At 38.7% G+C, this 13,820-nt stretch overlaps 2 protein-coding genes across 2 annotated transcripts in view; both read left to right on the top strand.

Moving 5' to 3' along the window:
- LOC131958372 (endophilin-A3) overlaps nt 1-13,820 on the top strand; it is a 130,176-nt gene that overhangs the window by 37,147 nt on the left and 79,209 nt on the right. The window lies entirely within an intron of this gene.
- Nucleotides 1-13,820, top strand: part of LOC131958374 (AT-rich interactive domain-containing protein 3C) — an 83,086-nt gene that overhangs the window by 30,178 nt on the left and 39,088 nt on the right. The window contains exon 3 of the mRNA XM_059323384.1: nt 630-702. Coding sequence (XP_059179367.1) covers nt 630-702 — 73 coding nt within the window. The remainder of the gene's footprint in view (nt 1-629; nt 703-13,820) is intronic.

Here is a 13,820-nt window from a genome sequence, read left to right as displayed (position 1 = left end):
ACCTGTACACATAATCTACCCGTACACATAATCTACCCGTACGCATAATCTACCCGTACGCATAATCTACTCGAAATCTAACATAGCACGTGTGTAAACGTGTGTTTATTTCTGTGTGTAAGTTGTGTATATGTATGTGTGTGTGTAAAATGAGGAGCATTTATGTGCATGTGTGTGTATCTATGTATAATTTTTGTGTATGTGTGTGTGTATGTATAATTTATGTGTGTGCATGCTAATAATTTTTTATTGTTGAAGTCAAAATATTAGACTGTTTCATGTTTATTTATGTGATGTATGCTTGATATGTGCATTAAGATGTTGATATATACAGTTTGATATTAACATGTTGATATATTAACGAGTATGTTAGTTCTTGATATTTTCACGTTTATTCGCTAATGTTGAATGTCCTTGTTATTTGTTTAAATATTCATATTGATATGAACATGGTAATGTGAAATACACTGTTCGTAGGTTCATGTTGATTCATACATGATGCATACATAATATGTCTATATGTTGGTTTCTATCGTTCTAATGTTACTCACTACACTAACATTGAGCTTAACAAGTAACGACAACTCTGGTCACGGTATTACCACTGCATGTGTTATCTTTCTTTTCAGTTGTATGAACTGAGCGAGGATCCTAAGAGAAAAGAATTCCTTGATGACCTATTCGCCTTCATGCAGAAAAGAGGTAAGTGTATGTACATTTTTATCATTGTTAGTCAGTTATCTCCCTGCTTTCTATCGAATTACCTCCCTGCTTTCCCCCTGTGTGCATAGCTTTTTACAGTGATTTAAGTATTTGATGTTAATTAGTAAAATGTTAAATAATTTAATAATTGAAAACAAAACACATAGAAAAGTAAATTTAATGGAATGCTAAAATGAATAATTACAATGAATGGGTTCTATTTTATATGCAGACGGTTAAAGAAAATTTCTAGATACATAATTTTTAAAATTTAAAAAAAATATACTCGAACTTAACAAGTATACGATTAACTTTGAAAACTTTACTGGTTTGTTTTTCCTTTTAAAGATTTTTTTTGCGTACATTATTTGCATTTATATATCATGTATAGCTTATCACACACATTAAAAAATAAGGATGCTGAAATTTTAATTGGACATTATGAAGAACCAGGCTAATGGGACTATTCTGTTGTTGGTAGAACGCTATAATTAAGTTAAGTCGTTTAATGGAGTATTTTAAAAATAGAGTACTGAAAAGTGGGTGGTGACATCATTGTCTCCCCCTATTTCACGGTAGTAACCGGTGACATTATTATGTCACTCTGGGGCGGGGGGAGGGGGGGTATCAGTATGACACGACATCCATACCTAACAAGTCTTCCATTATGATTTGGACTAATCACTGGCTAAGAGCTACCCAATGAATGGACATCCCTACAACTGATGTCCCAGAGATCAGTGGCAACCAATAAATATCCACTTCCGGTCGGTCGCCCCCTCCCCCCCCCCCCCTTCTTACCCATCCGTATGAATTCTAATGCTTTCACAACTGATATTCTAATTATTATGTCCCTTCGTCATTCTAGCGCAGAACCGCGGTAGCGTCGAATGACGTCACTCCCCTCATTACGGCTAGATTTATGGCCCATTTTTTATTGGTCCATATCTGATGCTGTTGTCTCAAGCATATGCCTACAACAAAAGAAGTTTTAAGTAGCCTCGCATTAACCTGACATCCCCACGACAATTATAGAATAATGTGGACATTTTTAACAAGGCGGTTCTCTTATTTATTAGATGATAAATTAGATGATTAATTAGATGATAAGTTAGACGATCAGCGTGGAAGGAGAAGAAAGCATCATTAGACAGCAATTTAAATTTTAAATACATTTTTGGTTGGACAATTCAAATGACTTATTTAGGGACTTCGATTAGGTCATCGCTCTTTGACGTGTAGTTCATGCCAGTATTTAAGAACTGTAAGTATGTTTTTAAACTTAGAAAAAAAAGCTGTATTTAAAAAAAATCACTTTACTAGAACCAGAAAACGAAATATCAATATCATCGCCTTATACCCTGATGGTTACTCCCATCTCTCCCCCCCCCCGCCTGATTACGGCGTCTCCCCCACACACAGCTGTTAATTATTGACAAAATAAACAGTTCCATGCCTTCCCCACCCACACTCGTAATCAACTACCTACCCCCTACTCCTACACACGTTAGCAGCTTCATGTCTACCCCCCCCCACATTTAACCAGCTCCATGCCTACCCCACCCCCATACGTAAACTGTTTCATGCCTACCCCCAACCCTATATGTAACCATGCCTCCCCCTCCCCGCCCTGTTAACAGCTTGATACCTCCCTAGACACATTTACCCCCCTTTCATCTTACTTAAAATAACAGCGCTTAACAGCAATAAAAAATTAATTCCATAAATAAATAAATAGCCACCCCTCATCCTTAGCAAATAAGATTTTTTTTCGCTCTAAATATATGCAAATTGTTAAGATAAATATTGTTAAAAAAATTCTAAAATAATCAACCTCGGATGTTTTTTAAAATTAACAAAATTAGCTGCCTGACTGTCTGATTACATCTGATTTTTTTTTGTTTTCTTTCTTGGTTTACAAACATACATGCTTAGAAGCTTAGATGTGATTTAATTATTGGACAAAAATTAACTATGTTTTGGCAGAAAAGAATTAGGTCTAACTCGTTTCATTTTTTAAAGCTAGGAAAAATTCATTTATTACGTTAGGGAAGACTTTTTTTTTCCTACAAAAACATTATTCATTTTTGTATCGGTAAATAGACTACATTGTGATTTACACAGCGTGTGTGAGAGAGGAGGTTTTATTGGCTTGCACTGGAAGCCTCGACGATTCTGATTGGTCCATTGATGGCGCTGCACACGACATTAAACGGCAGCGTACATGCTCGCGTCATTTGACAATCGCGCTTCTCATCCTGCCGTAAAGTGCGATACGGCGATATTCCCAGGAGTGGGAAAAAAGATGGTAAAGGGAGAAAAAAAAATGGGAGAAAAAAATCTATCTTAAAAAAACAAATTTTAGAAATAAAAACTAACAAATTATTAACGTATCTTAAAAAAATAATTAAAAACGAAAAAAAAAAATTTACAATATTTTAAACGAAATAAAAAATAGATCCACCCTTTTCCTTATTTTTATCAGAAGGAAAATCTAAAATGAATATTCGTACCCCTCGGTGAGAAAGAAAAAAAATCATTTATTACCTCCCCTTACGCTTGATTTAAACCTAATCGGCCTTATCTGGTTTCTTAACATCTCTTGATCCGTTTGTTTTACCCGTTCTGTTTTTTAATCCACAGCTCTATTTATTTAATTCTTAACTTTCATGTTCCTCTAGTCATGCGAGTGTGGGTTCTGTAGAACACGCGAAATGCTGAATAAATAAGCTCGGCCGTCTTATCTCGTCGGCTGATGCTTACTCGGTAACACAACGCCGGCTTTAGCACCTAAATAAACAGATTTCGCCACCTCTAAGTCCAGTTCGGGAATCAGATTTTTACGGTAGGTGATGGGGGGGGGGGAGATATAAAAAACGTGTGGGTTACAGTAAGTGGGAGAAGAATCTAATGAGGGGAGGGCGAATTGGGGGAGGGGGGAGTAAATACATATATTTAAAAAAACTTGGGTACTTTTTTAAAGCACAGGATACACCAAACTTTTTTTTTAATAACGTAATATTTTTACTATATAGGACAACGAAAATTTTAAAAATGTTATATTTTTACGATATGGGATATAAAAATGTTTTTTTTACTACACGAAACATCTCTTGTTAATAATAATACCCCCCCCCCCCTCTCATTTAGCCTCGTGTAAGATGTAACACAAGCGCTTGTTTTTCCCATAGCTCGCGCCCCGCTTGTGGAACTGGCGGATAATGGTTACCAAATGGAACCGCTTGACGCAGATACCTCTGATTTCCTTGTTTTTGTACTTTTTTTTTCTCTCACTATCTCTCTATCTAAACCTTGGTTTTGTCCCCCCCCCCCCCTCCCCCTTCCGCCATCCCTCTGATATATTTTTTTTTAACTTCTTTTTATCACTATAACAATGTACCACCCCTTCCATAATCCTTAGAATATAGGTGTTTCTATTTTTATTATGTTTTTAACCACTTTGTCTTTCAATATCTCCATGCCTAAACCTTAGTTTCGTACCCCCACCCCACCCTCTCCTCTAATCCTGAGAATATACGTTGTTATCTTTATTATATTTTTGTTTCTTTTTTTTTCTTTCAAAATCTCAATGTCTAAACCTTGGTTTTGAGCCCCCCCCCCCCCCCCCCCCCCATCGACACGCCGTATCTATCAGTCTATCTGATATAGTTGTTTATTATTTTATTTTTTACTTTTTCTCCTGTTTCTATCTTCATCATGTTTTCAAGTTTTTTTTCTTTTTTTTTTACACTTTCTACAATCACCTTGATTTGTGAATCTGATAGGTACATTTGGACAACGAGAAGCCTAATACTCAGCTCAAAACAGGGGAGAGCACCATTTGATAAACATGGGTCTACAGGGGGGGGGGGGGGCATTTGTTTTGGTATCCAGGTAGGATCCCAGTGTCGTACATGATAGAGATCTGTGGTCCAACATGTTTCATCAGACAACATCCGTGCCGTACGGAGTGAAAGTGGCGAAACCTTTCATCCAGCAGACGTGGCCAGGTTTATTTCGCTTTGATTGCCAAACTAAATTTCCCGGGGATGAAGAGGTTTTACCTTTTAACCGCACACCGAATTTCACCCCCCTCCCCTCCTCTCCACCAGTACCCAGACGGTTCTTATCTAGAAGGGTGAAATAGAGCAGTGAATCGATAAATGATAAGGCTAATACGAAGCGCTAATTCACTTTCAACTCTAGTTGACCTCGCGTGGTTCTATAATTAGCATAAGGAAAACACCGAAGCAGAAAATAATCGGGAATTTCCGGACTGAAATTGGATAACAGTGTTACTGTATTATATTCATTAATTGGCCTATACACACATTTATATATATACACACACACCCATATATATATATATATATATATATATATATATATATATATATATATATATATATATATATATAAACGTACACATCTCTAACTACACCATCCTAATGTGTATATGCCCTACAGCCACCAAAAGTCTTTCAAATTCCTAATGTCTTAAAGTTATCTAAATGTCCTATACCTTCCAAATGTCCTACACCTTCCAAATTTCCTACAGTCATTCTAAAGTCCTACACCCCCTTAATTCCATACCTGAGCATAAAATCGTGAAAGCGGAAGTCAGCCATTAGTGAACTTCCTGGATTCCTCTCTTCACGAGAAGGGAAGCAACTCTACGAATTTTAAAATTATCGCCCTTGGTATCTTGGCGATGTTTAATGCGATTTTTATATCCGCTGACTCAAAATTTTAAACATTTAATAATTGTATGAGGCAACATTTAAGCTCACTGGAAGCATTCACACAGTAGACCTCTATACTCTTAAAACTCACTCGATTAACGAAAAGGTGTCGTTTGATGTCAAGGGTTATGACCCGAGTTAGAGTAATGAAAAATACACCTCCTTTAAGTCAATGGCCAAGTTAACAGAAGTATCGTTGTGCATATGGTGTGTGTGTGTGTGTGTGTGTGCGTGAGGGCGCGCGCGTGTGTAAAAAAAAGATGCTGGTATATTAGCGTAGAAGTTTGTTTTCAACAAGACAGTTTATAGGACAGATAAAATAGAATTCAGCTATTTTTTTCTCTTTCGTGGAAGAAGGGAATGTGTGGTCAGTACTACACATAGCAGGGTTTAATGCCTCGACTTGTCAGGTACTCATAAGAGCTGAGTGGACTCGGGGATTCTATCAGACTTTCGGGTTAGTTGTTGTGTGCTCTACCATTTGACCACCCTCTTATATTCGCTGAACAGGTCTTAAGGGTTATGAAGCATGTAGTTGGTCGTCCCGTTTTTAACCAAGAGGTTAAAGGGCGACTAGAGCCTGTTCTTGTAGACTAACGACGGGTAAAAACACATTTCTATCATTGCCATTGATTAACTTTAATGATATAAAAGTATTGTGAACAGTCACGTGATTTTAATAAAGTATAACGATTAGCTAACTCTAGGGCTTGGAATCGCCATCACAATTAAAAAACACAAAATGCTTCTTTATTAGTTTAATTTTATAAACAGATTTACAACGTGGAACTGAAATACTTCACACGACATAGGCTTTACATAGGGTTGTGTGGTGGTTTGTATGTATGTATGAGTGTGTGTGTGTGTTTATGTGTCTGAGGTAAAAGGGGGGCTGGTGAGTAAATGGCCAGGCTTATGGTCACAATGTCAGTTTAGCCTCTTAGAAATATATTACGCATTTTTTTTACTGGGATGTGGGTGTGGGGTGGGGGGCCACAGGACCCGACTTGAGTCTTGCGGGGAGCCCACGTGATATTTTAAAAATTGCTAACGAAGATGAGAATATTTAATTTAAAACACGTCGTTAAAAAATACTTTCCCTCATACCAATATAATACAAAATACATTTGTAGCTTGTTACAGAAAAAAGCAATTAAAAACTTTTTTCTCAGCCCATTTAAAAACTGTAAATGATTTAGCATTCGTTAACAAGCACATCTGCATGCGTCTCGCGCTAAAACACATGGACTTAACGAAGATAACATTCAGGAGGGAAAAAAAATGTCTATGTCATTTCAAACATTGGGTTTTCCAAAAACGACTTAAAAATTCATCTGTTGCAAATTTTTCTCAATTCTTACCTCAGATATGCAGATTTGGAAAAAAAAAAGTTTAATTAAAAATAATCTCGATAACGGGAGCCATTTTTTTTTGTCTGCCCTCCCAGAATGCCAGTCGCGTGTTAAAGACATCACAAATGGAACGGGGTGGCTAAGAGCTGTATGTGCATCAGAAACTAATTAACAATTAAGATTTTTTTTCTAAATCACCCACCCACCTCTCAACCCCTTATATAAAGACGGTAAGTATCAGAGTAGGTAAAAAAAAAAAACGTGGCACCCCCTTCACTGGACTCGCCTACCTCTTTACCCCCCCCCCCCCACCCCTTTCGTGAGAGCCTGAGCTCACCCAGCGTTTCCCGACCCAACTACGCCCCATTCAGGGAGCTGAAGTAAAAAACACACCACATTTTTAAAAATCTATAATTATGATTGCATTCATGCATCGCTGACCCCACCTCCTCCACCACCCAGAATTCATCCCTACCCCCACCTCCTCCACCACCCAGAATTCATCCCCACCCCCACCCCCCTCCATCCTTTCCATCTGTTTTTGTCATTCGCTTTATCATTAAACAATATAAGGAATAAAAAAAACGTAACCAATTAGCGCTGAATTATCACCTTCAACGAAATATTTTTCCACATATAATCAGGCAGACATCCCAGCGATGCAGCCCGCCCAACACTTTAGCCTACCTCACTCGCATGTAGTCGTGAGAAATTATGTTCCTCGTATACATCATTCAACTCTACTGCATGTGATTTGTGTGTATTAAAACCTAACAACAGCACAAGGACTATGTATCATTCAACCCTAATGTGAGTTGTGTGTATTAAAACCAAACAATGACACAATGACTACTGCCTGTAAAACCACAACAAAGTTCAAATCGTCTTGACCCTTGTGTGCGCTGCAGGGGGGTGGGGGGGGGGGGGGTTGAAGGGTAACAAAGTTTTCTGTAAAGTAGTGTCCCACAAAAACGCATCCTTATCCCAAGAGTAATATAAAAAAAATTAACTTCTACAGTTTAAAGTGTTATTAAATTCATCACCCCACCTCCTTTACCCCCCCCCCCCCATCCCCCCAACCCCCCAAAATAAAAAAAAAGTTTAGTTTTATTACATTTTAAATTAAGTGTTATAAGCTCACCTCTTCTCTTTAAAAATTCATTAAAATTTTAAACTCTTGTGCCCCATGTCCACCCCGCTCACCATGTATCCACCCCCTAACCCCCCCCCCCAAACCCCCCCACCCCCATACCACCAAGTGCAGTACCCCCAGTTCCCTGAGAACCGCCTGTTTCCCTACATCGTCGGCCGGCTCAGCCCGCGCAGCTGTCGGTGCCGCTAGAGAGGATGAATCGCCCTGCTTCTCCCATCAAAATTCCATAATACTGGATAGGGTAGCAGATTAATTATTTGCAGGAATCAGATCCCGAACCTTCCAGTCGCCCGCGAGAATGCAACGGGACTTTGATATTCTCCACGCTCCTCCATCACGTGTCAGATTGGTGGAATTGTTTATGGCCTGACTGAATTCCATCCGTGTATTTCCCACCTTTCAACCCGAATCCCTTGTTCAATTTTAGTCTCCCCTTTGTATTAATCACTGTATTATTCTGGGCGTATTTGTCTAAGGGAGATAATTTACGAGTTTATCCGAGTGCTTCCCCTTGACGAATAACAATCCAGAAACGTAAAAATTTCATTTCGCATTCGTTCTGGTTTCCCAGTTTTAGTTTGGGGGTTATAAAAATAAATTTGTTATCAATGTAATCTGTTTCTATCTCATATTTCATCATTTATTCTTTGCTTTAAACGTTTCCCTTGTTTAAAAAACGATCTAAATCAAATCAGTTATACGATAATTGCCCGAATTTTAATTATAATTGTATCAAGAAATCTCCAGGATTTTTTTTTTCTTTTGACGAATGAAAAAATAATAAGCAGCGGCATTTTATCACTGTCTGTGGTGCCATTTGAGCAGTGTGGTGTAAATAATAAAAGAATTCAGTTAGGCTTTCTTTATTCCAAATTTATCTGGCCAATCTTGATTGAGTGCTTGTTCTTGTCGGACGTCGGTCGTGTGGGAAATACATTTTCAACTTTTCTTTTTTTTATATGTGTATACCAATTCTATCCACCTCCCATCCAGGTAGTGTGGAAATGTACAGGAAAATAAATAGAGGGAGGGGGGGACGGGATGGAGGGGGTTGTATTGTGAGGGGTTGGATGGCGCAGGGATAAGAGTAGGTGATGAGAGAATGTACAAGCTTTTTATACTTCCAAGAATAACTATATTAAATGAAACCATTTGTGCGTGTGTGTGTGTGTATTTGTGTGCGTGCGCGCGCGCGTGTGTGTGTGTGTGCGTGCGCGCGTGCGCCATTCCAATCCCCCAAAGCCAAATGAATCTTAATAGAACATCTTCTGCATGTATAGGAGATAAGCCAATGTCCTTTCATTTACAATCTCGTATGGTTCGTCGGTAGGTGTGTGTGTCTGTGGTTTTGTATGTAGGTGTATCTGTGTGTGGTTCGTCTGTAGGTGTATCTGTCTGTGGTTCGTATGTAGGTGTATTTGTTTACGGTTTGTATGTAGATGTATGTGTGTGTGTGTGTGGTTCGTATGTAGGTGCATCTGTGTGTGGTTAATGTGTAGGTGTATGTGTCTGTTGTTCGTCTGTGTGTGGTTCGTATGTAGGTGTATGTGTGTGGTTGATGTGTAGGTGTATGTGTCTGTTGTTCGTCTGTGTGTGGTTCGTATGTAGGTGTATGTGTCTGTGATTCCTTCAGAGCTGCTTTTTTTTTGACCCTCCCTATAGCTGTATAGGCCTGTTTTTATTTACAGTTTTTTCATAGATGTATCATCGATCTTTACTTCACAGTTTTAAAATTATTGCTTTATTACAACCTAAACTATGATATAATACATCTTAGACTCCCCCCCCCCCCACACCTACCCCTCTCTCCCCACACACACTAATCTACCAAACGACGAAGTACACCTGTTAATCTTTCATTAACCACTGAACACTAATTAACTTACAGGAAATTATTGATTTCATTAAGTGCCTATGCCCTACATCCGGCCATGTTGTTTGGGTAATAAACATCTTTATAGCCCACCTGTGACATAAACATCTTTATAGTCCACCTGTGACGACATCACACACTTCGATTCGCTTGATGGGTGCCATAAATATTTTTTTAAGCTGCTGGCACCGTAGAGCGTAACATGCACCTACAACTAACAAAAACACACATAGGGCCTACTGTCTATACACACTTCGTTTGTAAAATAAAATATATTTCTGTGTTGGCTTTAGGGAGCTGAATATACACCTATATATAAATTTAAATTAAAACACATACGTTCGGAGCATCATTTAGACGAGTTCATGATGTTTATACATTTCGCTTTGTTTTGAAAAGTAGAGCAAAATCGGACCAGAGTTGTTTTTTTCAGGCACTCGACGGGGGGAGGTTGGGGGACGTCTACAACTACCCATCTCACTCCCCTCCCCCAAACAAAATTTATGTAAAAATATATACTTCTACCAGTGTACGCATCCCTCCCCCCTGGAAAATTAAGTTTGCCCCCCCTCCCCCCGAAAATTTCAAGTGCCCCCCACCCCACCCCACGGGGAAAAAACAAGAGAAACAATTCAAGTTTTTCTAGTTTACATTGAATTTAATTAATCTAGTTAAATGGCGAACCACTTTTCAAGGCCGTAAAGTTTTACATCGGCTTGGTTATAAAAAATGTATAAAACAGACGTGTTCGGTTTTATCAAATCTGCTAGCGGTACAAGCAAATATTTCTAAAAAAAAATATCAAAGACTTTGTTACGCGACGAAAGCGCATAGATTAAGAGCCAGATTGAAACAGCAGACGCTGTATGTCGCGTAGAGGGTGTCGTGTGCACAAGAGGTTCTGCATTAGTGATCTTCTTCTTGGGACCGGTGTAAGAACTACTTTCTTATGTCAACCTACACGTGTCTGACTTCAGTTCTTAAAGAACACTTGTCCGACCTAAAAAATATGAACCGGGAAAAATAGAATGAACTAAATTAATGCACCCCGCTTAAAGCTATGCTAGGGTTACGTCGAAGAAAGAGCACAATGCAACACACTACTAAGGTAGAAACGACGCCATTGTCGCGCGATACCCAAGTTGGTTATCTCGCGAAAAAATCGAAGCTTGGATTAAATATAATTGGCCAAATAACCCGTCATGCGCTTTAGCAAGAACCGCGTTAATACCACATGAAGCAACGCCGATGCTTATTTTTTAAAAGTTCGATAAAATTTGCGGTCTTATTAATAATTAGGCAAGAGGTTTTTTAAAGTGTTTTAAACTGTTGATAAAATAAGGAGAATTAAGTTCGGTTTAATGAAGGAAACGATCTGGACATTACAAGTATAATGCAGTTTATGGCCGAGCCTTTAGTGTTTTAATCTTAACGTTAATTTGGTCGAGTTAGAACACAGAGGACCGGCATGCCGTGCAGACATGGAATTTATTCCGTCCGGCGTGAATACGACCCGGGCCGGTTGAAATCGGTACCCTCCCGAGAAATGGTCATATTTATAGGCACGATCTCCGGGGCTTGGGACTGTTGTGGTCCCGCGGTTTACGGGACCATTTGTGGGACCATTTGTGGGACCGTTCATTACAGACCTCTCGGATATCAAAATGCCGTTTTCATGAAGCCCCCCCCACCCCCTTTACCTCTACCCCCCCCCCCACCCTCCGCCCTGATCAGCCCCTATAAATGCTATTTAAGCGAAGCTGCTCTGTAAAGGAGACAAACAACCATTTCTCAGGGACTGTCGTATAGCGATATATGCAGATATCGGCTCGATTCAACGTGGGCCCGATTCACAATTATACTCAATGAATAATTGATAGAACAGGGGAGACGATTGGGTAGGGACAATGTCTTTCTATTGCGTTTATCGCCCGCTGTCATCCAAGTATCATAAATTGAATTATTTTACCCCCCTCTTCCACCGACTACCTCCCCTTATTTCTCCATCTTTCATCAATAAAACACAAGTGTGGGCTTTTGTCAGTAAACATAGCATTACAGGAGGTTTAACGATTGGATCGTTGTAGGCCTATATATATATATATATATATATATATATATATATATATATATATATATATATATATATATATAATACACATATATAAAATACATATATATATATATATATATATATATATATATATATATATATATATATTTATATATATATATATATATATATATATATATATATATATATATATATATATATATATATATATATACACACACATATATATATAATATATATGTGTGTATGCATATATATATATATATATATATATATATATATATATATATATATATATATATATATATATATATATATATATTCTCACACACGCGCACACATACAAACACATGCAACACACACTGTTAATATACATAAACATTCATCATGTAAAAGAAAAAAAAATATCACAAAGAGTACATTCGTTGTTTGGCTGAATGTATCAAATGTTGTACACCTCCCATCTGGCATATGCCAGCAGCCGGCCCGACGTCCCGTGCCCCGAGCACTCTGATCTAGGACCCTGGCCTGTCACAAGCAACCCAAGCAGAAAGCCCCGCGCCCGTCTAGACTTGAACACACCACATCAAGCCTTCTTGTTTCCCTTCATCAATTCTTCATTGGGCGCTCGCTCGGCCGCGTGCCGGCACATAAGGTCGATGATGTCATGGGTGGTTTTTTTATACCCCTACAGTGCAACCTGCTACTATATGGATAGTAGGGGGGGGGGGAGGTATGGATTGTGTGATTAAATTATAATAACAGCTAATGTACGTATCGAGTTTCTTGAAGATTGTGAAGCCCTGATTGACACAACAACGAATTAGCAGATTAAAAAAAAATTCAGGTGAAAAACTGATTTCTAAAAGACACGTCAGACTTTAAACAAGTAGAGCCTGGGTTTCTTGTGGCGTGTGTTAGTGGGGGGGGGGGGGGGGGGGGGCAAGAAGTGGGGATTCGTAGACGTATGATCTAATGAAGGAGGATGTTAGGGTAATTACACCTTAATCCTCATGGCGTAATTTTTTTGTTCAAATTTCTATCCGAAGACGAGATTTTATTTTCTTTTAATCGCCAAAGCCGTCAATTCCTTTTGATTATAAAAAAATTCAAGTGTTAATTTTTATGCCTCGCACGATAAACGCGTGCTCAACTTCTAATTTAAAAACATAATCAGTGATGTAATTACAACTAATCGGAATAAAATTGCAAGGTAAAAATTTAAACACCCGACTCTATTATGCGATATATTGCACCTGTCCCTGGAAAGGTGACACCCCCCACCCTTTCAACAGCAGTGGGGTGTTCCAGTCACGGTTCAAGCGTCAGCGAACAATGAAGAGAGGTGTAATCCCAATATTGGGTTACCGTGGTGAACCCACCCCAACCCACCCCAGCGCCGCCAAAACGTCAGGCCTAGGGCCGCACATGTAATTACGTCAATGAACTGTAAACCTGTGAGTAGCTTTAGCCGCCGTAACCACTCACTCCCGCGGTGAATGTTCAACTCCATCTATTCTACACTGTAAACCAATCTTGATAAATTAAACAAAAAATTACCCGTGCGAAATGATGATTTTCTTTGTACAATGCGTATGATGCTCGTGGCTCATCTTGCCGACCTGGGTTCGAATATGGATGGGCGGCATAACGCAGATGTCAGCTGGACACGCGGACACACAAGGTCACGCAATCTTCTAGAAAAATGGGCGTGTCCGTCCAATTTATTAACGGAACACAAATCCGAAACTTATTGACCTGGAACATAGAACAACGCCAAGAGTTGCTGGAACACAGTTACAAACAAACAAACAAACAAATAAACAAACAAACAAACAAACAAACAAACAAATAAACAAACAAACAAACAAACAAACAAACAAACAAACGAACGAACGAACAAAAATTAACTGGAAAAATATCT

The sequence above is a fragment of the Physella acuta genome, unplaced genomic scaffold (genome assembly GCF_028476545.2).
Source record: "Physella acuta isolate Inbredline_101_S28 unplaced genomic scaffold, ASM2847654v3 ptg001322l, whole genome shotgun sequence".
Lineage (NCBI taxonomy): Eukaryota > Metazoa > Mollusca > Gastropoda > Physidae > Physella > Physella acuta.
The sequence above is the reverse complement of the archived record's forward strand: the minus strand, read 5'-3'. Positions and strand labels throughout refer to the sequence as shown.